The 25,463-nt window shown below is 43.4% G+C and overlaps 1 protein-coding gene across 3 annotated transcripts in view; it reads left to right on the top strand.

Annotated features, from left to right (window-relative positions):
- The first annotated feature begins 5,379 nt into the window (after positions 1 to 5,379).
- The window catches only part of GSR (glutathione-disulfide reductase), a 40,884-nt gene continuing 20,800 nt past the window's right edge, over positions 5,380 to 25,463 (top strand). The window contains exons 1-4 of one of the 3 annotated variants that reach the window (XM_032413462.1): positions 5,380 to 5,697; positions 19,780 to 19,806; positions 22,116 to 22,204; positions 23,457 to 23,526. In XM_032413462.1, coding sequence (XP_032269353.1) covers positions 5,401 to 5,697; positions 19,780 to 19,806; positions 22,116 to 22,204; positions 23,457 to 23,526 — 483 coding nt within the window. In that variant the 5' untranslated portion in view covers positions 5,380 to 5,400. Of the gene's footprint in view, positions 5,698 to 18,852; positions 19,169 to 19,779; positions 19,807 to 22,115; positions 22,205 to 23,456; positions 23,527 to 25,463 lie in introns of those variants that run through there. The other 2 variants (XM_032413464.1, XM_032413463.1) reach the window with 2 other exon arrangements.

The raw sequence follows: 25,463 nt of genomic DNA on the forward strand, positions 1-25,463 counted from the left end.
ATATTTGTTTTATTCCTTTCCTATTATTTTACACTCATAAATGACTACAATTATCTTTACATATGCATCATGAGAAATACATTTCATTGAGCAACGTGTTTATGCAGGTTCTTTGTATACAACTATTTCTGGTACAGACTTCTCAGATTGTTTATAGAAGTACTATTACCACCTTCCTTCTAGTATAATAGCTCTTGATCTGTAACCTCAACTAACACAAAGTTGTGATATAAATTAGTCTCTGATGAGTCATGAATACAATTCCTACAAATTACACTATAGAAAGAATGCAGAGGGAGAAAGAGGCTACATTTTTTTTTTAAAAGGGTATAATGCTAAATGAAATAAGCCATTCAGAGAAAGAAAAATGCCATATGATTTGTGGAATTTAAGAAACAGAACGAACAAACAAAGGAAAAAAGAGAAAAACAAAAAAACTAGACTCTTAACTATAGAGAACAAACATGGTTAAAAGAGGGGAGGTAGGTGGAGGGATGGGTGAAATAGGTGATGGGTATTAAGATCATGATGAGGGGCGCCTGGGTGGCTCAGTCGTTAAGTGTCTGCCTTCGGCTTAGGTCATGATCCCAGGGTCCTGGGATCGAGCCCCACATCGGGCTCCCTGCTCCGCGGGAAGCCTGCTTCTCCCTCTCCCACTCCCCCTGCTTGTGTTCCCTCTCTCGCTGTCTCTCTCTGTCGAATAAATAAATAAAATCTTAAAAAAAAAAAAAAGATTATGATGAGCATTGAGTAATGTATAGAATTGTTGAATCACTATACATATATATATACCTGAAATATATATATCTGATACATCACTGAAATTAATATAACACTGTATGTTAATCATACTGCAATTAAAATTTAAAAAATCATTCAATTATACATACAGTAGGTAAATTTTATGTATGTAAATTCTCAACAGTTTTTTAAAAATAGATAAATGAAGAGATAAAAAATGATATTTGACATTTTCTCCTACACAAAATATCATTTTAAAAAATCCTGGACTGGGGCGCCTGGGTGGCTCAGTCGGTTGGGCATCTGCCTTCAGCTCAGGTCATGATCCTGGGGTCCTGGGATCGAGCCCCACAGCAGGCTCCCTGCTCAGTGGGGAGCCTGCTTCTCCCTCTCCCTCTGCTGCTCCCCCTACTTGTGCTCTCTCTTTCAAATAAATAAATAAAATCTTTTTTAAAAAGTCTTGGATCTTTTATTTTTACCATAGGACACTATCTATAATGGTTTCTTTCCAGTAATGGTTAAGAGAATAGACTTCAGAGTTAGGACTCTAGGATTTGAATTCCAGCTCTGCCATTCACAGCTGTGTAATCTTGTACAAGTTATTTATCCTCTTTGAACCTCAGTCTTTTCATCTATAAAATGGAGATAATAATGGTATTGATTTCTTGGGTTGGGGCGGGGATAACAAAGTTCTTTTTTTTTTTTTTTTTTAAGATTTTATTTATTTATTTAACAGAGAGAGAGATAGCAAGAGCAGGAACACAAGCAGAGGAGTGGGAGAGGGAGAAGCAGGCTTCCCGCGGAGCAGGGAGCCCGATGCGGGGCTCAGTCCCAGGACCTGGGATCATGACCTGAGCCGAAGGCAGACGCTTAACGACTGAGCCACCCAGGCGCCCCGGGGATAACAAAGTTCTTAGTACTGCACCTAATAAAGCTCTTAAGCACAGTGCTTAGTTCAGTATGTATTAATTATTGGTTTATTATTTTGACAAATATAGTGTCTTTGTAGAAATCACCTAAGTTTGTCTAATGTTCCAAGAAAAATTCAGGGATGCCTGGGTGGCCCAGTTGGTTAAGCGTCTGCCTTCAGCTCAGGTCATGATCCCAGGGTCCTGGGATCGAGTCCTGCATCAGGCTCCTTCCTTAGCAGGGAACCTGCTTCTCCCTCCACCTGCCGCTTCCCCTGCTTGTGTGCTCTCTCTCTCTCTTTCTCTGATAAATAAATAAAAGTCTTTAAAATAAAATTAAAAAAAGAAAAATTCAACAATGAAATTATTAAGAGATGAAATAATGGCTTGGGGCTCTGCTGTTTCACACAAATCATGCTAGTTTATAATGATGTCACAAGACTGTCACACTTGAATAACTCATTGATTTTCATTCTCAGCATTTTTTTAAGTTTATTTATTATATATTATTAGAATTATTTATTATAATCTGTACACCAAACATGGGACTCAAACTCAAGACCTGGAAATCAAGAGTTGCATGCTCTTCTGATTGAGCCAGCGAGTTGCCCCCATTTTCAGCATTTAATACCATCCTGAAACTACCTCTTACTAACTACATTGACTAAATTTTTACTGTAGCCGATAATTTTTTTGCTTGAAGAAAACTTAGAAACAGTCTGAAGTCCTCAAGTGCTTGGGATATGGCTACCTGTTCCCCTTCCCATATATGTCAGAAGCAAAGGTAAAAACACTTATACGAACATAAAATATTTTAGCCCAAACAATACCTTATAAATCTTTAGTTTCAACATACTGCATGGGTTTATGTAATTAGGTGGTAAAAACTTCTTTCCTCCTTTAAAACTAGCAGGGATATATAGATCTATACTTCCTTTCATCTTTATGTTGTTTTATGGCATTTTTCTCCCATATTTCCTGGTTCAAAACTTGTCATCTTTGACTATTGTACCCTCCCTCCATTCTGTCTTCACTTCCTCATGCCTGCACAGACCTTCCCTTCCTATCTGTTCTCCATTCTGCCACCTTTGCCTCCTAATAGAGTCAATTTCACCATCTCTGGTTCATTTCATATAGTTCCAGGGAAAGACACCCCTAAGAAATCTTGAGCAACTCCTCATGGCCTCTGGTGTAATGTCTAATCACCTTAGCCTGGTTACAAGCAAGGCCTTCTAGGACACCACCCATTTCCCATCCCCCCTTTCAAACTGCCTACAGTCCAGCCAATCTGCACTCCTCTATTTACCTATCTACCACCTCATTATCCTACCAACTCATTTCCTCCACTTGAAGATATTCTATTTGACACACCTACCTCCTTTTTGTAAGCCTTCCCATTTCACAGATGAAGAAACTGACAGAGAGGTGAAGTGACCATGACAGTGCCTGTGGTGGGAAATGCATCCAAGTTTCTCAGACTCAGACTCTTTACTCCTCAATATTTCAGTGTGTATCTCTTAAGAACAAAAATATTCTCAGGGCGCCTGGGTGGCTCAGTCAGTTAAGCGTCTGCCTTCGGCTCAGGTCATTATCCCAGAGTCCTGGGATCGAGTCCTGCATCAGGCTCCCAGCTCAGTGGGGAATCTGCTTCTCCCTCTCCTTGTTCTTGCTCTCTCTCAAATAAATAAATAAAAATTAAAAAAAAAAAGAACAAGGATATCCTCTTACATAACCACAGTACAATAATCACGGTCAGGAAATTTTGCATCAATGTAGTAACAACGTATTATATAGGCCACACTTCAAATTTCACCAACTATTCTTTATAGTGAATTTTCCCCAATCCAGAATCCCATCCAGGATCAAGCCTTGTCTTTATTTCTCATATTTCTTCACTATTCTTTAACCTGGAATAGTTCCTTTGCCTGGCTTTAATTTCAAGACATTGATAGCTTTTATTTTACTTTTTTAAACAATTTATTTGTTTGAAAGAGGGCGGGGAGGGGCAGAGGAAGAGAATCTTCAAGCAGACTCCCTGGCTGAGCATGGAGCCAGTGGCCGGGCTCAATCCCATGACCCATGAGAGCATGACCTAAGCAGAAACCAAGAGTTGGACACCCAACCGACTGAGCCACCCAGGCGCCCCAAGACATTGATAGTTTTTAAAAAGTATGGGCTAGTTGTTTGTAAAATTCTCCTCAGAGTGGGTTTTTCTGTGTGTTCCCTCGTGATTAGATTCAGATTACAGATTTCCAGCAGGAATACTACATAAGTGAAATTGTGTACTTCTTACTGCTTCACCTCACAGGGCCCACAGTGACAACTGTCTCATTCCTGGCAATATTCGACTTTGATCACTTGGGGATGGTGGTGTCTGGCCCCCTATAAAGTTACTCTTCTCCCTTTGTAATCAATAGCAATCTGTGGGGACATATTCTAAGACTGTGTAAATAAGCTTTTCCCCATCAAATTTTCACCCATTTCCTGATGTTTAATGACACAACAATTATCACTATGATAGTTGCAAAATGTTGCTTTTCCTAACTCTGTTGTTCCTTCTACGTTTATTACATGGTGTTGTACTGGAAGAACTTTCCCTTCCCCATATTACTTTCTAAATAGGGGGAAAAAAAAGGCTTAAAAAAAAAAAAAAAGAAGTGGAAACCATTTTAACTTGAGTGTAGTTAGTACCAATTCCCCTTCAGTGTGCTGGGTCCAGCTTCTCTGTGACGTGGACCTTCATTCCTTGGGCTACAGTGAGGGCTCTCAGCCTGTGGGTGATGGGCCGGGTCATAGCCCGGCAGAAGGTGGCCTATCACCACACAAATTCAAACCCCACTTACTCCTTTCTTGTGCAGTTGGTAGTTCCAGATATTCTAAAACGACACTCCAGGGACACCTGGGTGGCTCACTCCTAAGCGCCTGCCTTCGGATCAGGTCATGATCCCAGGGTCTTGGTATCCAGCCCCGCACCTGCTCAGTGGGAATCCTGCTTCTCCCTTTCCCACTCCCCCTGCTTGTGTTCTGTCAAATAAATAAAATCTTAAAAATAAAATAAAATAAAAGGACACTCCAGTCTCTATTGCTTGGGAGTAAAATGCTTTCGTTATGCTTAACTTGTGGACCACAGAAATATTTATTCCAATGTTTCCCAGACTAAATGTGCTCTAGATTCACCTGAAACCTAGAGAATTGTTTACAGCATAGATGGCTGGGGTCCGGCCCCCAGAGAATCCGATTTAGTACATCTGGATTAAAGCCCAGGAATCAGCAAATCAGCAATCCAGGCAGTCTGCGGATCAAACTGAGAAACATCACCCTCCAAAATGATGAAGGGCATACCTCCCTTCCTCGAGAAGTTGGCGCCACTGGTAACTCCCAAGGTGCCCGCTCAGGAAAAGGCGGGTGAAACAAAAGAGGGCGCTCATCCCTCCTCGCCCCACGGGCCTTCGGAAAGCTACATCCGGTTGATGCCACCCGGGTGCGGGGTCCCAGGTGCTGGGCTGAAGGCCGAGAGAGCCCTCTAACCCGGTGGGTTTCCGGCTGGCTGGCGCGCTGGGGGGCAGGGCGCCCGCGCGGCCGCGGCCAGGGAGCCCCACCCCTCCTCTGCACCCCCTCCCCCCGCGCCCAGGCCGGGTGCTTAGTCACCGTGAGGCTGCGCTTGCCCGAGGCCCAGACACCCCCCCCCCCCCCTTCCCCGGGACCGCCCGGCCCCCCCCCCTCCCCGCCCTTCGCGCGCACTTCCGCGTGCATGGCCCTGCTGCCCCGGGCACTGAGCGCGAGCGCCGGGCCGAGCTGGCCGCGGGCGGCGCAAGCTTTCCCCAGCTTCCCGCTGCCTCCGCCGCGGCGCATCCGCGCCCTCTCCCGCGCCATGGCGTGTAGGCAGGAGCCGCAGCCGCAGCGCCCGCCGCCCGCCGCCGGCGTCGCGGCCTCTTACGACTACCTGGTGATCGGGGGCGGCTCGGGCGGGCTGGCCAGCGCGCGCAGGGCGGCCGAGCTGGGCGCTAGGGCCGCCGTGGTGGAGAGCCACAAGCTGGGCGGCACATGCGTGAGTACGGGGTCCCCCGCGGCGCGCGTCTCCTGGCGCCTCTGCCTCTGCGGCGCGGCGTCCCGCAGCCCGGCTTTGTCTTCGCTCTGCAGGGGCAGCCTATCCTCTTTCCTAGTGCGGTCGGTCCGTCCGTCCGGGCATGGGTCCCCAGCGCCGCGCTCTCTGCTTTCCCACCCGCGTCTGAAATCAGGGTCCCAGCAGGTTTAGAGGAGACAAGTGTTAAGGGCTTCCCCGCGGCTCCCAAAGCGAAGCCTTCGTCTGTTCCAGCCCAGGGGCAGTGTTAACCGTAGGGGGTTAAACCTAACAGAACTTGACTGCATCCTCCCTCCTCAAGGTGGAAGAGTACTGTATTCCATCCTTGATCTCATTCCCAGATCCGTGAAACAGAACTGCCCGTGGAAAAATTGCAGCTGGCGTGGGGGGTCGGGGAGCCGGATTGGGTACATGCCCTTGAGGAATGCGGATCCTGATCCTCTCCTTTCAGTTCCAGGGGCAGAATGATTTACAGCAGTGGTTCTCACCCCTTGACTGCATATTCGAATCACCTGAGAAGTTGGCAAAATTCTGCTGTGGGTTCCACTCCCATGGCTTCTGATTTCACTGGTCTGAGGTGTAGCCTGGGCTTTGGGAGTTTTTAGAAGCTCAACAGGTGATTCTGATTGCAGCCAAAGTTGACAACCATTGACTGTAGGTTACCTCGATGTAGGATTTACAATTAATTGAATTCTCAGATCTTTTCCTTTTGTTGGTTTTGTCTTTTTTTGGGGGGGGTGGGTTGGATTTTAAAATCGCCTCCAAAAAAGAGGGTCGAAAATCTTACGATTGAGAAGCTTCATTAAAAAAAAAAGTTCCCATGTAATTGCTGTGGCCTTTTCTGTCACAAGACTTGGGTGAGGTACTTGCCATTAATAGTAAAATTCTGTATCCAAGAGTAACCTGGGATTGGAAAGGGTGCTCCACATTCTTTTGGAGACTGAGGTTTAAATTATACCAAATTGGGAACTCCTTAAGGGCAGGGATGGGTTCATGTGTTTTGCACCTCTTAACACCTTTAACAAAAATATCTTGCTCAATAACCATATGTGTAATGAATCAAACTCAAAATTGACGGTTTGTGGAAAGGGCTGACTCCATTGTCCAGTACTCATTTTTCACGTTCAGAATGAAAGTGGGAATGGAGGAAAGGAAAAATCCCTGGTAGTCATCAACTTGCACCTTGACATCTTAGTGCAAACTCCATTAGAAGTCTGTCTCTGCAGAAAACAGAGGGGTGCCACTAGGAGGCCCCCTGGACAGCTGTTGAGAGCACTTGATGATTTCTCATCCTCGTACCTCTTTTCTTTTCTTTCTTTCTTTTTTTTAAGATTTTGTTTTTACGTAATCTCTACACCCAACGTGGGGCTGGAACTCACAACCCGGAGATCAAGAGTCTCACGCTCTACTGACTGAGCCAGCCAGGCACCCTGTACCTCTTTACTTTTCTGTTTTCCTCCTTCCCCGTTATGTCATAATCAGCGTGTGGCATCCATCATTCTTGCCTGGTTCCACTGATATTAATCAAGAAGGGGCATTTTTAGGGGCGCCTGGGTTAAGCATCTGCCTTCAGCTCAGGTCACGATCCCAGGGTCCTGGGATCGAGCCCCGCAACGGGCTCCCTGCTCAGCGGGGAGCCTGCTTCTCCCTCTATCCTTCCCCCTTCTCATGATCTCTCGCTCTCTCACTCTCTCTCTCAAATAAATAAATAAATAAAATCTTTAAAAAAGAAAAAAAGAAGGGGCATTTTTAGGTTCTTGTTAGGAATATGAATACGCTAAGAGGTAAACTACGTCTGGAGCAAGCGAAGAATAGCTCTGTTCAGCCATTTACTGCTTCCTTATAGAATGCCTGGCCTTGCCTGTTATCATTCTGCTACAACAACTTTTCTTTTCCTGTAAGCATTGGTATCTTGGGGAGATCCCCTATTTCATATTTTCATGACATTCCATTTGGGTTCTTCTCAAACTGGCTTTTGGTTGGGTGTAGGTGTGTGTTGAATATCAGAGAATATATAACAATTGATAAGACAAGAGTTTAAGATTCCAGTTATCTAGGCTAGCTATAGTTGCAGTAATAAACTTCTGATGTCCCGTGATTTCCCAGCAGGTGCAGGGAAAAGGGAGGCCCTCTGAAGCACATCATTTCATTTGTTCATGTCTTCATTTCCTGTATTCTAGAATCTTTTTTTTTTTTAAAGATTTAATTTATTTATTTGATACAGAGAGAGAGAGAGAGAGGAATCACAAGTAGGCAGAGTGGCAGGGAACGGCAGAGGGAGAAGCAGGCTCCCCGCTGAGCAAGGAGCCCGATGTGGGACTCGATCCCAGGACCCTGGGATCATGACCTGAGCCGAAGGCAGACGCTTAACGACTGAGCCACCCAGGTGCCCCTTCATTTCCTGTATTCTAAGTACTAAGTACTTGGATTGAGGCTGGCGGAGAGAAAAGGGTAGATACAAATATCTGAAGGGCAAAGGTCCCTTCCCACAGGGAATTTGCAGTATAGTGGGGAAGCAAAATGTCGACAGTCAACTCCAAAGTGAGGTGATCTGTGTTAATTGCTGCCAATAGTAAAAAATTACAGTAGTTGAGAGGAGAGTTGGAATCATCACTTCTGCCTGGGCACCATGGGATGGATGCTTTTGTGAAGGAGAGAGTTTCTTTCTTTCTTTCTTTTTTCTTTCTTTCTTTCTTTCTTTCTTTCTTTCTTTCTTTCTTTCTTTCTTTCTTTCTCTTTCTTTCTTTCTTTCTTTCTTTTCTTTCTTTCTTTCCTTCCTTCCTTCCTTCCTTCCTTCCTTCCTTCCTTCCTTCCTTCCTTCCTTTCCTTCTTATTTTATTATTTGTCAGAGAGAGAGAAAGAGAGCACAAGCAGGGGGAGCGGCAGGCAGAGGGAGAAGCAGACTCCCCGCCGAGCAGGGAGCCCAATGTGAGACTCAATTCCAGGACGGTGGGATCATGACCTGAGCTGAAGGCAGACGCTTAACCGACTGGGCCACCCAGGCGTCCTGGAGAGAGTATCTTTCTGAACTTGAACAGGATGAATACCATTTTTTGATAGGGTAGGATCAGAGGCAAAGGCAGAGAGGCAGGTTAGGTTGTGTAATTGAATTTGGAGCAGAGGGTGTCTCTAATAGAAGTAAGATACGGGAAGCTGATGGGTAGGTTGTGGTAAAAAAAAAAATGAAGTTCCTAGGGGCACGTGGCTGGCTCAGTCCATAGAGCATGTGACTCTCGATGTCGGGGTGGTGAGTTCAAGCCCCACATTGCGTGTAGAGCTTACTTAAAAAGAATGAAGTGAACTGTGTGAAATGGTTTTTGAGTAGGGGAGTGACTCAATAAAAGTGATTTTGTGGTAGTGGTACAATTGAAAGATGTCCCTGGGGACAGTCAAATAGAAGTTTCTTTAATATTGATTTGTTAAGCATTTTTTTCCTAAATAAAATATTTTGATTCTGGAGCATGGTGAATTTTTTAAGTTGCTGCGGATGAATTCACACTGAAGATCCAAATTAAAGTCTTCCTATAGTTAGAGGGATTGTGTTTTTTCTTTTTTAAAGATTTTTTTATTAGAGAGAGAGAAAGAGTGAGCACGAGTGGAGTAGGGCAGAGGGAGAGGGAGAAGCAGACTCCCCTCTGAGCAGGGAGCCTGATGTGGGACTCAATCCCAGGACCTTGGGATCATGACCTGAGCTGAAGTCAGATGTTTAACCGACTGAGCCACCCAGGCACCCCAGTGGGATTGTGTTTGTTTTTTTTCTTAAGATTTTATTTATTTACTTGACAGAGAGAGATACAACGAGAGAGGGAACACAAGCAGGGGGAGTGGGAGAGGGAGACGCAGGCTTCCCGCGGAGCGGGGAGCCTGATGCGGGGCTCGATTCCAGGACCCTGGGATCATGTCCTGAGCCGAAGGCAGACGCCCAATGACTGAGCCACCTAGGCGCCCCGGATTGTGTTTTGTTTTTAATTGTTTTATTTTTGTTTGCTCATTTATTAATTCATATCCCAGGTATACAGGTACTTTTTTAGATGCTGGGGTCATAGCTTCAAACAAAGCAGATAAAAATCCCTGTCCTTGTGGAGCTTACATTGTAGGTGTTATCTGCAGTTTCTAAATTTTCCATGCTATATTTTTGTAATAAATTTTTTTTCAAGATTTTATTTATTGGAGAGAGAGTCAGAGCTAGAGAGAGAGAGCTAAAGAGAGAGAGCACACACAGAGGAAAAGGGCGAGAGAGAAGCATACTCCCCGTTGACCAGGGAGCCCAATGGGGGGTTCAGTCCCAGGACCCCAAGATCATGACCTGAGCCCAAGGCGGAGGCTTCATTGACTGAGCCCCCCAGGTGCCCCAATACTTTTAGCTTTGTGAAACACTACATGGACCTTGTTTTCATTTCATTTAGGATTAGACTCACATAGATCCTTGTAGGAATTTGGGAAGCATTGTTCTGGTTCAGCACCTTTACTTTACTGAGGAGCAGAGTGGTGTCAGCTAAAATATACTAAGCCTTCTAATGGATAAACCAGGTCAAGAGGCATGGGTAGCTCTCATACCATGATTCCACCCTTAAATTGGTCTTTATTTTTCTCCATGGGGAAAAAGTTGTAGGGTATTAGGTTGGACACTAAAAGTGGGAAACTGGAAGAAATCATCTATTTTTCCCTAGAATTCAATTAAAGATAATAAACTCTTGTTGCCTGTTGCAATTAAGTCATTTCTGAGGGCAGAAAAATAAATGAGATGATCTTTGAATTCAGTTTTTGGCATCTCCAAAAAATTAAGCGTAATACTTCCCTCATGATCAACTGTAGACCAAGGAGAAATGCAAAGATTGCCCAGAGCCAAGGTGAATGAGAGCCTTCTGGGAGTTTTGTCTCTGTGGTTTAGTTCTTTTTTTTTTTTTTTTTTTTAAAGATTTTATTTATTTATTTGACAGAGAAAGACACAGCGAGAGAGGGAACACAAGCAGGGGGAGTGGAGGAGGGAGAACCAGGCTTCCCGCGGAGCAGGGAGCCCGACGCGGGGCTCGATCCCAGGACCCTGGGATCATGACCTGAGCCAAAGGCAGACGCTTAACGACTGAGCCACCCAGGCGCCCCGTGGTTTAGTTCTTGGCCTACGCAGACGTGGGAAGAGTCAGCTTGAGGAAAAGTTCTTTCTGATTTACTGCTCCCTTTGCCTCAGGGCCTGTGGGAGCACATGTTCCAGTGTTCTTGCTGAGTGTACGGATTCTGTAACCTGGTTCTTGTGGTATAGGCGTGCAGTTCTTACCAATGGGAGTTCGTACTAAGGGTTGATTACCAGGCCCAAAGCCTTTTCTCTTTTTCTTTGCTTTGCTCTCCTCTTCTCTCCTCTCCTCTCCTCTCCTCTCCTCTCCTCTCCTCTCCTCTCCTCCCCTCCCCTCCCCTCTCCTCTCCCCTCCTCCCCTCTCTTCTCTCCCCTCCTCCCCTCCCCTCTCCCTTTCCTCTCTTCTCTTTTCCTTTCTCTTTTCTTTTTTAATTGAGATGTAATTGACATATAACATTGTATTAGTTTAAGTGTACAGCATAATGATTCCATATTTGTATATCCTGTGGAATGATCACCACAAGAAGTCAAGTTAAGCTTGTTTCCGTACATAGTTAACAAATCTTGTTTTCTTGTGATAAGAATTTTTAAGATCAACTCTCTTAGCAACTTCCAAATATGCAATATAGTATTATTAACCATGCTGTACATCACATCCCCATGACTTACTGATTTTATAGCTGGAAGTTTGTACCTAGTAGAAGTCTTCTTGATTGTTAATGTCACTGTGAACGGTGCTGCACAGCGCCCATTGGAGAGGCCAGCAGGAAAGGTGGGGGTTTTAAAAGATGCCTGAGAAACAGACTGCTCAGTAGACTGTTGTTTGTGTTTATCTAGGCTGAAAACAATGACTTAGCAAAATGTAAATCGACCGACCTTGGAGGTGATATCAGGTACTTTGATATTAAGATGCCTATATCTCCACATAAGGCTGAACATATTTTTTAAAAATTTTAATAGTAAGAACACTTAACATGAAATCTACCCTCTTAACACAGATTTCTAAGCAGTACAGTACTGTTGACTATAGGTACCATGTGGTACAGCAGGATACCTAGAACTTACTCATCCTGCTTAACTGAAATTTTGTGCCTGTTGATTAGTAACTTCCCATTCCTCTCCCACCCCTGTCCAGACCCTGGCGACCACCATTCCATTCTTTGGTTCTATGAATTCGACTATTGTAGATAATCTCATGTAGGTGAAATCCTGCAATATTTGATTTATTTCCCTTATTTTAGTATAACGTCCCAAGGTTGAATATGCATTTTTAAGTGGACATTTACGTAAAGGAGATCATATCTTCGGTATTTTTTAAGACTTTATTTATTTGAGAGAGAGAGAGAGCATGCACAAGCAAGGGGGAGATGCAGAGGGGGAAGCAGACTCCCCGCTGAGCAGGGAGCCCGACCTGGGGCTCAATCCCAGGACCCTGGGATCTGACCTGAGCCGAAGGCAGATGATTAACTGACTGAGCCACTCACGTACCCCAACACACCTTCGGTATTGACAGGTAACCCTCAAAAACAGAAAGTTACCCTAATTTGTTTTGTGGGTTTAGAGTTCTGTAAGGTGTGGCACACTTATATTCATAAGTGCCAAATAAAGGAGTGATCAGAAAGGGTGGGGTTAGTTGAAGTAGGCAAATCCTCATGTTGAAATTGGTCTTTTGATTTACCCTGTTGATTGTTTAATTTTTTTGCACTAGGATTAGTGTAATATTGCTTTGTCATCTTGCCTCAGAACCCATGTAAATCTGCAGGGCCAGAAAAGAAAGGCTGCCTCGGAACCCCTCAGAGGTCCTATTTCTTTGTAAAGCGTACTTTGAACAAGTCGTAACAGAGAGTGTTTCTTGTAGAGTGGGATTGAAGGAATTTTGTGGAAAGACTAATGACCTTATAATTAATAACCATTTATTCACTGGGTGTTACAACATTAGATATGAAATGAGGATATACAGTCCTAGGTCCTTTTGTTTTGGTGAGGGAGCAGGAGATGTAGGGCCAGACATCACTGTTGTGGGCATCAGGGGGTAGAGAACCGACCATCCAGAAGAAGTTCTGTCTTACATAGCTATTTCTGGGTCCTCCTGGATGCCTCAGAGTAACAGTTCTTTTAAATTTGACAGCTGAGGGGCACCTGGGTGGCTCAGTCGGTTAAGAATCCAATTCTTGATTTCGGCTCAGGCCATGATCTCAGGGTTGTGGGATCAAGACCTTTGTTGGGCTCCGTACTCACGGGGGAGTGTGCTTGAGATTTCTCTTTCTTCCTCTCCCTCCACCCCTCCCCCAGCTCGTGCTTTCTCTCTGTCTCTCTCTCAAATAAATCTTAAGAAAATAAAATAAATTTGACACCTGGGACTGAGAGGTCCACATTAATCTCATGTTCTGCTTAGCTAAGTAATGAGCCAAAACGATTTTTTTTTTTTTATTCATGAGAGTCAGAGAGAGAGAGAGAGAGGCAAAGGCAGAGGGAGAAGCAGGCTCCCCACCTAGCAGGGAGCCCGATGCGGGACTCGATCCCAGGACCCTAGGACCATGACCTGAGCCGAAGGCAGATGTTTAACCATCTGAGCCACCCAGGCACCCAAGCCCAAACGATTTTATTAAAAGATTTTATTTATTTATTTGAGAGAGAGCACAGAGGGAGAGTGAGATAGAGAAGCAGGCTCCCCGCTGAGCAGAGATCCCAATGTGGGGCTTGATCTCAGGATTCTGAGATCACGACCTGAGCCGAAGGCAGATGCTTACCCGACTGAGCCACCTAGGTGCCCAGAGCCAAAATGATTTTAATTCCAACCTTTGTTAATATCTCTTGTATCACTTCATTTTCTTGCTTTAGATTCTGTTTTGCAGAGAATACTTTTTTTTCTTTAGCCTCCCAGTACTAATCTTTAATTGAAGTCTGAAATTTGAAGGTAAAGACATGGATATTGGATGTTTAAAATGTGTCAAGGTATAATACTGTGATTTATGATAAAAAATATACCTTTGGTCTTGGTCCCCATCCCTGGCACAGAGCTCCTAAAAACCCTTTGGAATTTTCTAAGTGATAAAAGTAATAAAGGTATCTTGGTATTTATAACAAATGAATATTCCACACCTGAGTTTATGTAATGAGGTGACTTTTGGAAAGAACCTAAGGATGAGATCTGGTTGGCTGGAGAACCAACCTTGTGATTTGAGCGTTGGGATTTCATTCCCATCTCCCTGGCCTCTGGGGAGGAGAGCTGGAGGTTGAATCAATCACCAGTTACTGATGACTTAATCAATCATGCCTATGTAAACAAATCTTTGAAGGGAGAAAAAAACCCAAAAGGTTGGGGTTCAGAGAGCTTCTGGGTTTGGCAAACACATGGAGATTGGAGGAGAGTGGCAGAAGCTCCACACCTTCCCACATACCTTGCCCTATTCTTCCACCTGCCTGTGCTTGGGTTACATCCTTTTATAGTAAACTGGGAATCTAGTAAGTAAAATGTTCCTCTAATTTCCATGAGCCACTCTAGCAATTAATCCAACCCGAGAAGGGCGTTGTTGGAACTTCCGAGAGTTGGTCTGGAGCACAGGTGATAACTGGACTTGTGATTGGCATCTGCAGTAGGGGCGGCCGCAGGCTTGAAGGACCAAACCCCCAATCTGTGGGATCTGATGCTACCTCTAGGTAGATAGTGTCAGAATTGAGCTAATTGCGTGATGGCGTCAGAGTAGAGACACAGGGCCAAGTGGTCTCCTTCAGTCACTGTTGGTGTGAAGCTGATGAAACTTGACAAAGACAGGGATCTTTGTTCTGGTTGCCTACTTACTCCAACCCCTAGGACAGTCAGGCATGCACTAAGTAGGTATTCAGTATAGAGTTGCTGAAAGAATGAGTTGATGAAGTCATAGGGTTTTGCTTAGTGAATGATGACTGGTCCAGCATATTCTAAGTGCTCCTTCCCCATGCCAGTCTTGAACTAGATGGTAGGATGCAAAAAAGGAAAACAGGAAACTGTAGGCAACTCTGTGACGGGAAACAGAAGCAGGGAACCAGAAGAAGTAAGTCTGCTGTTAAGTGCAGGTGGCATTCTTGACAGGTCAGTGGACGAGATCCTCATTTTACCACCGACATGGACAGTGTGAAGTTTTCACCTATCTGGGCAGAACTGAAGGTGAGAGGGGTGCAGCCTGGAAACATGGTGAAGCCCCTGAATTTCGCCGCGTGTATCATCAGACTCTTCACCTGTTCTGTCCCTGTTGGGAGGGGCCCCCGTCTCCACTGTGAGCCAATGCTGGCAGGCCAACTGAACAGGATTCTGAACCCCAGGTCGGGACAGGGAGTTCCCAGAGATGGACTGTCAGATTACAAAGGACGCGAAGCTACAGGAGTGTCTCTGGCGTTGGCCGTACTCAGGAATGCGAGAAACTTGTCTCTAAGGCTTATCATTGGTTAATGCCCCCCTGGGGAATGAGGGCTCTGCAGGGAAATTTGCCAGGTGGAAAGTGTTGTATGTTTCGGGTCTTATCTGCTGTGTGTAACCCTGGGAAGTCAGAGCCCTGAGAACCCATCACCCTGGTGTCCCAGCCTGGGAGGCAAGCTTTCTGCCATCAGTTGATTCATTCCTGAAAGGGAGCCAGCCACCTGGGGAATTGATGTCTTTTTCAAAAAGCCTTTTGTGAGCCTTGGGATCCAGCAGACTGCAGAAATAATTCAGGGGAGTCAATTTCATCATCAGATCTATCATAAATTAGAAAAGAGGTGCTTTATTTGCATTATCTCTCATCTTCTCAAACCCTCTGTATTACCATTCTCATTTTACAGAATAAGAAACTGAGCTCAGAGATTTAGAAACTTACCCACCAACAGCCAGTAAGTAGGAGGGAAGGTTGGGATTCAAACTCCTGTCTGTCTGACTCCGTGCTTGTGTTCTTTCTGACCACCTACTGCGCTTGTCAGCTGCAGAGGAAGAAGGGTGGAGCATGACTATACAGAGCTTTCCACCCTGGCTTCCCCAGCTCTGTTGATAACTAATGGCTGTTTTCTTCCCTTCCCAGTCAGAGAGGCATCTGGTCATCAGTTGTGTTGTGCTGAAGTGTAACTAGGTTTCTAAAACCAGTGGAAAGGCCGGGAGGCCTATTACTAGGAGCTGCCAAAATAGGGCGAGTTGTATTTCTTTTCTTTCTTTCTTTTCTTTTCTTTTCTTTTCTTTTCTTTTCTTTTCTTTTCTTTCATTTATCTATCTGAGAGAGAGACAGAGAGAGCAAGCAGAGGGAGAGGGAGAAAAGCAGACTTCCCGCTGAGCAGGGAGCCCGACGTGGGGCTCCATCCCAGGACCCTGGGATCGAGCCCCACATCGGGCTCTCTGCTCAGCGGGAAGCCTGCTTCTCCCTCTCCCACTCCCCCTGCTTGTGTTCCCTCTCTGGCTGTGTCTCTCTCTGTCAAATAAATAAAATCTTTAAAAAAAAAAAAAAAAAAAATATTTTAGAAGGCAAAAAAGGCGGAAACTTCTAAAAAGCAAACCACAGCTAGTCATAACACTTGGCACGAGTGAAAGGCCATCTTGGCCCTTAGAAGAAGCATGTCCCAAACTTTTTAAAAAATTGCCTTAAATAGCTTTCAGATAGCCTCAAATGTACATGAGGAATAAATTGATGATGTCTGAGAGTGGTTCAGAACATTTAGTGCCTTATGACCATTTAAATTGCTTTTAAAGGTTCCTGGGAAGCTGGAGAAGGTTGACTCTAGGACAAATGGAGTGTATTTATTTAGTGTGTTGAAATCATCTCTACTTTTGGAGAACGTGGTTTTGGATTCTGTCCTCATTGAAGCCTCTTGGTGAACTTAAGCTGCCAACTGCAGGGTATAGAGCTGTGCATAGAAGGGACTTGGAAGCACTCTGCCCTCCAGATGAACCGGGAAGGGCAGGTCTGATGATAAAATCATTGCCACCAAGGGGCTGGGATTCAGCTGCCTTCCTCTCTTCTACCACATAGGAAACACCTGTCTTCCTCCTTCCTTAGAATTGGTTCATTCCATCTATTTCCGTAATTCAAATACTTGGGAATTGAGAAATAGCATATCCTCTGCTTAGACCGATGGCGGGCAGTGTAGGGAGAAAGCCATAAATTATTCTAATTGCTGATATAAAGTACTTTCTTTTTTTTTTTTTTTAAAGATTTTATTTATTTGACAGAGAGAGACACAGCGAGAGAGGGAACACAAGCAGGGGGAGTGGGAGAGGGAGAAGCAGGCTTCCCGCCGAGCAGGGAGCCCGATGCGGGGCTCAATCCCAGGACCCTAGGATCATGACCTGAGCCGAAGGCAGACGCTTAACGACTGAGCCACCCAGGCGCCCCTAAAGTACTTTCTGAATAGCCTGCTTGTAATGCTAGTGTAGGTGTGATTCCTTTATTTTATGAGGCTTGAATTCTGCACCCTTCTCTCAATCCTCTGAGTTCCCAGTTCTGTTGCCTTCTGAATCCTTATTTTAGCAAAATCTCATAAAAGATCCAAGTCCACAACTAAATAGTATATGACCTGTCTCTTTCTAGGAGAAAAACCTCCAAATGACTGATAGCTTGAAACTTATAGAAACATAACTCACTCCTTTATAATTCCTGGGTGCAGAATAATGGGAAATAATAGGATTAAAATGAAACTGCAGAACGTATGCTGCAAGTAGAGCAATATCAGGTGACTGTTCATAAGACCTTCTTTTTCAAATATTTGAGATCTTAATGAGATTTGGGCAGGTTTCTTTTATTCTACCATTTCATATAAAATCCCTTGGCAAGTGCGTACATATGTAGTTCAGATTTCACCGCAGGATGCCCAGAAAATATTCTGTAAGAAGTAGGCTTGTATTCTTTGGGCTTATAGAGAGCCAACCTAGTTCCTTATGGTCATGATCAGCAGAGCTGTAAACACCTGATACAAATTCTTTCCAGAAACCAACAGTATTTAAATATTCAGTCTTTACTCCATGCCAATAGGCATGAGTGAACATACTGATATTTTTGAGGATATACAGTTAAGACCTCATTTAAATCTCATAACTTCGGGGGTGCCTGGACTCTGGATTTCGGCTCAGGTCATGATTTCAAGGTCCTGAGATCAAGCCCCACATCAGGCTCTGTTCTGGGCATGGAGCCTCCTTAAGATTCTCTCTCTCCCTCTGCTCCTTACACCACCACCACCCTGCTCATGCTCTCTCTCTCTCAAAAACATTTTTTAAAAAAATCTCTTAACTTCATTATAATTGCCAAGATGTCACCAACACCTCCCAGTCAGTATTTATAAGATTAAAGGGAGTCAGGAATACACATTACATGACAGGTTTCCAGGGCTGAAGGGGTCTCTAACTTGCCGTTCAAAAGAGTGAGGTCAATGTAGTTTTCCTTCTGCAACCGGCTCCTCTGCTAAGGTACACTGAGTGTTTACCCATTCAGCCAAGTACACATTTCTTCATTTTAATCAGTCTTCCTCTTTTAATTTTCTTACTGAATTCATTTGACATGTAATACTTGTGTAAGTTTAAGGTGTACAGCATGTTACCTTGATACATTCATATAATATGATTGTCCATGTAATGATATTTATCACATACATAATTATAGTACAATATTATGGTCTATATTCTGATTAATCTTACTCTTTTTTTTTTTAAGATTTTATTTATTTATTTGACAGAGAGAGACACAGCCAGAGAGGGAACACAAGCAGGGGGAGTGGGAGAGGGAGAAGCAGGCTTCCCGCTGAGCAGGGAGCCCGATGCGGGGCTCGATCCCAGGACCCTGGGATCATGACCTGAGCCGAAGGCAGACGCTTAACCATCTGAGCCACCCAGGCGCCCCCTGATTAATCTTATTCTTTTTTTTTTTTTTTTTTTAAAGATTTTATTTATTTATTTGACAGAGAGAGACATAGCGAGAGAGGGAACACAAGCAGGAGGAGTAGGAGAGGGAGAAGCAGGCTTCCCCGCGGAGCAGGGAGCCCGATGTGGGGCTCGATCCCAGGGTCCTGGGATCACGACCTGAGCCGAAGGCAGACGCTTAACGACTGAGCCACCCAGGCGCCCCTGATTAATCTTATTCTTAACCCAACTTTTTTTTTTCCATATTACAAATTTTAGCATGTGATCGAAAGGAAATAAACATATGGAAACAAAAATTTGTACGTAAACATATATCACAGCTTGTCGACAGGGACTGTTGGGAAGAATTTCTCTCTAGTCTGAGGGGTATGAATAGTTGCTTTCTTAAACACCTGGTCGGTTTTTATGTGACATCTTACAACCGTTTGTTTTCCTTTGTGTTTTGGCGGCTAGAAGGCTAAGAATCAAATTTGTGGTCTGTCTCTAGCAAGTATATAAGCATGGATATATATAAGCAGGTATGTGTATGTACATATATATGCACTCATACATATATATGTACACATAGAGAATAGTATGGATGAACCTTACTGCTTGATTCTTCATTTTCCTTTGGTCCTGAAAAGTAACATAGATTTCTGCCAGAGAATTTTTCAAAGGGGCATTTTGAGGGTTTTACCCAGCGTATGGCATAATAAGTTTCCCAGAAATCCTCTGGAGCGGCTGCTCAGATGCTTCAACTGCCCTTATTCAGCGGGTGGGTCCTCTTCCCTCCTGCTGCTATCTTCTGCTTCAGACTTCTGGGTTCTGTACAAGTTCAGGCTTGGGCCACCTCCTGACCTATACCACCCCTGCACTGCGTAGCCCTGTGGATATCGAATTATTTTCTGTCTCTTTCTCAGTGACTGTTTTTCTTGAGAAAATGCTGATGAATAAAATTCTCTGCCTCATCGTATAAGAAAAATAACATATCTTTAACAACTCCGTAATAGAAAAAAGGTAGTAACTGTAGAAGGTGACGTAGAACCTAAGGAGGTCTCCTAGGTTGATGCTTGGGGTTCATTTCTTGCAGGTTTGTGGGATGATTTGAGTTTAATATTCTTAAAATCTGTCCTTTTTCCCCCCCTAGGTGAATGTTGGATGTGTACCCAAAAAGGTAGAATTTTTATTTATTCTTCCTTCCACACTCCTTTTACGTATTTGATTAACGAATGCATTGATTTATTAGCTTAGAGTGCATGAGTGAGATTATATCTAGGTCCAGTAATTAGGACTGGGCCATCTGCACAGGATTGCTTTTTCTCAATCTAAATAACTGAATGGAATCTTTTTTTCTTTAAGATTTTATTTATTTATTTGACAGAGAGAGAGATAGCAAGAGCAGGAACACAAGCAGTGGGGGGGAGTGGGAGAGGGAGAAGCAGGCTTCCCGCAGGGCAGGGAGCCCGATGCGGGGCTCGATCCCAGGACCCTGGGATCATGACCTGAGCCGAAGGCAGACGCCCAACGACTGAGCAACCCAGGCGCCCCCTGAATGGAATCTTCTTAAGTATTCCCATTTAATTCTGTAGCCTCATGGATTCTCTTAACAACTGTGGTGGTTTTCGTTCCTAGTGTATGTGGTATCGGGCACACTGAATGAACTTGTCCTTCACCTGTGACGAAAGACGAAGAAATGGCCGCTCTTATTTCCAAAGCTGCCTCTTGGTTTATACCGGCAAATCATTTTACTCCACATTTGAATGTGCTTTCAAAACATATTATACTCCTAAACTTAAAACCTTTTGTTACTGAGATTACCTTCTAAACTGGCATTTTTTTGGTAACAGGTAAGCAAATATGCCTAATCTCTTCAGTGACACATACCTGAGTATAATGCCAGAAGGGTTTTTTATAATCTGTTCCCTGGTATAGGTACGTGGGGTTTGGGTTTTGTTTTTTGGGGGTTTTTTGTGTGTTTGTTTGTTTTTATCATAGGAAGGTTTCTTTTTTACTGTGGGACACTTTTCCTCAATTATTTTCTTTCCTTTTGGTCTTAGATTTTGGACTCTTCTAATTGGAGTCATGCAGTTATGATACATGAATTATGTAAATCAGTTACAAGGTGGTTTATGTAGTTTAAGCCAGTTATGGTAGTAAATCCGTTGATTGGTGCTACCTCATTATTTAAAAATATTATCTGGGCCTAGTAGCCTGAATTTGTAATATTTTGTTCCCATATATTATGTTTCATTTATTCCTTCTATTCTGATCACATGTGCAGGACATTTACCTTATATTTTCATAGGGCTCTACTGACTTCAAAGTGCTTTTGCATTCTTGAAGACCAGTTGGTAATTGCCTCTTGTTTTCTAGAACAGCCTGAAGCCTGGAGTAACTCCTCCAGAAGGGTAGTGGGGCAGCAGTAGAGAAGGAATCAGATGGATGGGCCTGCTACTACCCAAGTTAGGATGAGCCTGGAAGTCCAATGTAGTTCATATAGAGCTTCTCCAGAGGGTGTCTGATGCTATAGCATCATATATAATACGAATCAGAAGTAAATAAATATGGTACCTGATGATGGGAAGATGTATAGTGGTGTTTCTTAAAATAACCTATTTTATTTTGTAGTATTGACAGACCTTTCATATGTATTATTTAGGATAAACAATCTAGCAGATAAAATGGTTAATTCTGTATTATATGAATTTTACCTCAATTTAAAAAAAGCAGAATCCAGCAGGGTCATCAGTTACTCATCTTTAGGCATAAAGGGAGAACAGTACAAAGAAGGAATCTTAAGCCTTGTCAAAAATGGAGTCTCAGGCTTGTCTGACAAAGAAAAATGATAGTTTGTCATCTAGAGTTCTGGATGCCAACTTGAATTTAGTCGTCATGATAATCAGTTGGCATAAAAGGCCTTTATGGATTTTAGGCTGCATTCCACAGAGATGCAACAAATCTCTGAGTTCCAGATGTCTAATTACACACGTCCTTAACAAGGACATGTTCATAGGCACCGACGTTATAAGAGGGATTCATTCTCTTAAGGTTTTCAGTCCTCAACTTGATCTCATAGCTTCTTCTAAATCACGTTACTGTAAGCTACAGATGCAGTTCCATTTCCTAGAACTAATCACAGAAGACAGGGCTTCAACAAATCTGAAACTTAAAACAAGGATGGTAAGCAACAATAAATTTTACCGGAAGGACTGGGAGGCGTATAACATCCTGCTTCTATAGAGTTTATAAAGTAGGGAATTTAATGGAAATAATTTCCTGCAACATTTCAGCAGCTTCCTTACAACATCTGTCTGGTCATATTGCTGAACTTTTAGAATGTTTAGTTTTATTTTTATTTTAAAGTTCATTATTTTTATCTGCTATTATGTAGTTCCCTTTCATGCATGATTTCTTTCTTTCCTCAGGACTCATATACTACTGTTGTGGCTACCTTTTTTTTTTTTTTTTTTTTTTTTTTTACAGGTAATGTGGAACACAGCTGTCCACTCTGAATTCATGCACGATCACGTTGATTACGGCTTTCAAAGTTGTGAGAGTAAATTCAATTGGCGGTAAGTGTTAATGCTCAGAGGGTTCTATTTACAAATATAAGTATTTTTCTTTCATAATTAAATGAGCTGCAAACTTTTTTGGGAGGGTGTTACTGTGGTAAAATATATATAACATAAAGTTTTGGAGGTGATGGATATATCTGTGGCCTTGATTGTGATGCTGGTTTTAAGGTGTATACTTCTCTCTAAACTCATCAGGTTGTATACAGTAAATATGTAAATATGTACAGTTTTTTGTATGTCAGTCTTACCTCAATAAAATGGCTTTCAAAGACACACAAAGTCCATTTTAGGTATTTTTAAGTTGTCAATACAGGGCCATTAAGTATATTCATAGTGCTGTGCAACTGTTACCACCATTCATTTCGAGAACTTTTCTACCATCCAGAACAGAAACAAGGGCTCATTAGACAATAACTCATCTCCCCTCCCCGCCAGCCCCTAGTATCACTATCCTACTTTCTGTCTCTACGAATTTGCCTATTTTAGGTACTTCATATGATATTTGTCCTTTTAAGTCTGGCTTGTTTCACTTAGCATAATGTTTTCAGAATTCATCCATGTCGTGGCATGTCAGAATTTCATTCCTTTTTAAGGCTAAAAAATATTCTCTTGTGTTCATACCACATTTTGTTGATCCATTCAACCTTCATTGGACTTCTAGGTTGTTTCTACCTTTTGTCTGCTGTGAATAATGCTGCTGCGAACATTGATCTACAAGTCCCTGCTTTCAGTTCTTTTGGGTCTATACCTAGAAGTGAAATTGCTGGATCAAATGGCAATTTTATTTATTATTGTTTTTTTAATTTTCCTTTTTTTTTCCCCCTACCCCGCCCCCTCAAATGGCAATTTTATGTTTAATTTTTTAAGGAACTGCCATAAGATTTTAGGGGCCCTCAGATTTTCGGAAATTCATTCATTTATTCAACAACTATTTACTGAATGGCTGCTAAGTACTAGGCACTTGCCAAAGCAGCTCTTCCTGTCTTTTCGGCAGAAAGAAAGTTACGTACCATGGATTCCACCTGAACGTCCTCCCTGGAGTAGAATGAGGGCTCTCCACATATGGCAGAGCAGGTGGACACAGGGGAAGGGACAGCTGCCTTCAGAGATACTCACTCATAGGGATCTTGTTGACGGCTCTCCGTGTGCGTGATTCGCTGCTGATAGGGGTGTTCAGGGACAGATGCCCCAGTCACTAACTGAAAGAAGAGAATCCTGTTTCTCAGTACTGACTCAAGTTTCATTACAGTGTCATAAAGGAAAAGCGTGATGCCTATGTGAGCCGCCTGAATACCATCTATCAAAATAATCTAACCAAGGTGAGTGTGCTGGGTTTGGAGCTTGGAGAGGGAGCTGTTCTCTGCTGGACTGTGCTACCCATCTGGCCAGACAAAAACATAGCCTTTGCACGTATCTCTTGTTGTTTCTTTTATTTCTTTTGCAGTTAATGATTTTGAGGTAGACCTGCCAGAGCGAGTCCCTGACTCAGAAGGCCAGTCTTTTTTTCTACAGAGTGGGCAGCACATGCTACGATTGGTAGACCGGGTCTCTCGTAATGGCCGCCCCTTGAGTAGGTCTGGCCCTCCACTTAGTTCCAGAAATCCAAAACATAAGAGACTGATTTACACAACAATGCTCCAGCTTATTAATTCACATCGGAAGTACTGCCTGGCTGGAGAGCTGCCATTGTTCATTTGCTCACAGGAACCTTGTCCTTGGTGGCTAGATGTACTCAAGAGAGCAAATTATGGTTCAGAAGGTTGTTTTTTGTGAATGAAGTCTGATCAAGAACATTGGGCAAAGGCATGTTTACCTTCAGCAAATATATATTGTCCTTTGCTAGTCTGAGGCTTTTTCTGCCTTGGTGCTTAAATGTTGTACTCCTTCCACTCGGGGCTGCTGGAGACATTGACAAATGGTGCACCATCCATCGGTCCTTTTTCTTTTCTTTTTTTCTCTGAGAGAGAGAGTGAGCAGGGGGAGGGGCAGAGGGAGAAGCAGACTCCCCGCTGAGCAGGGAGCCTGTCTGGCAGCTCCATCCCAGGACCCTGGGATCATGACCTGAGCCAAAGGCAGATACTTAACCGACTGAGCCACCCAGACGTCCCCATCTGTCCTTTTCTTGACAGCATACATCCCACCACCCTTCATTTGCCTTTGTGATTTCACTTTGCAGTTTCTAAGATTTCCGCAGGGCTTAGATTGTATTTAGATCAGTAGATTGTTGGTGATATTTGGGCCAGCATAATCTCATCGGCAGCCTGTTTATAAGCCAACTTTTAGGGTTGAGTTACTTCTATAAATGGCTAACCTCTTATATTTTTATATTGATTCTTATTCATTGGGTTTATTTTTTTGGAAGGTGATATTTTCTGACCTTAATCCCCAATTCAAGAGGGAAGTATTTGGGGGCCTTTTGTCCCCTCTACACTGCTGACAAGAGATTTTAAGACCGTTAGACGTGAGCATAGAGGTACCACTTGCTACACTAAAACACCCACATCAGTTTTTTTTAAAAAATGGAGTGAGCGAAAATACTTCTGCGGAAGAGCTAGAAAATCACTCAGGGAACAGCATTTTTTTTTAAATATTCACAAATCTCGGCGTGTAGTCGAACTTACTGTGTGTGACCTTATGGGAGAGAAATTACTTACAGTCGATCCAGAAATTGTGAATAGGAAGGGAAACTTTCTGTCAAGTATCTTAGGAAATGCAAATAAAAATTATATCGGTTCCTCCCCCACATGATTATTATTGGCAGTTGACCCATACGCCTCTGTGGAAAACCATTCTCTCCTGAGGGAGGTTTTTCTTGTGGCTTCTGGCACTGATCTTGATTCAGCTTGGTTAAGCAGGTCATCTGTAGAGCAGGCCTGGAGAGCTGTTTGGGAAGGAGGAAATAACTTAAATCAGAACCGAACATGTTCCGAAATGTTGAAATACGCTCTTTTGTGATCAAGCTCCCATGATTCCGTTGTCCTGGTAAGTTGCCCACATTTGCTTGCCGATACACGTATCATGGCTTCAGAAGCTTGCTCTGATTCCCCTAAAGGGAGGCCCCGGCATGGAGGGTGCCAGAGTCTGAATTCTCAACATCTCTAGTGCAGAACTTCATTGTCGTGGTATTTGTGGTATTCTTCCGTTCTGTTTGAGAAAACAGAAGCATTGCATTTTCCTCCCTTGGCCAGAGTGTTCCTCTTTCACCTCTACTTCCTTCACCATTATCCTTTTTTCTTTCTGAGCTTTGTGTCCCTCC

The sequence above is a fragment of the Phoca vitulina genome, unplaced genomic scaffold (assembly GCF_004348235.1).
Source record: "Phoca vitulina isolate PV1807 unplaced genomic scaffold, GSC_HSeal_1.0 scaffold15, whole genome shotgun sequence".
Classification (NCBI taxonomy): Eukaryota; Metazoa; Chordata; class Mammalia; order Carnivora; family Phocidae; genus Phoca; species Phoca vitulina.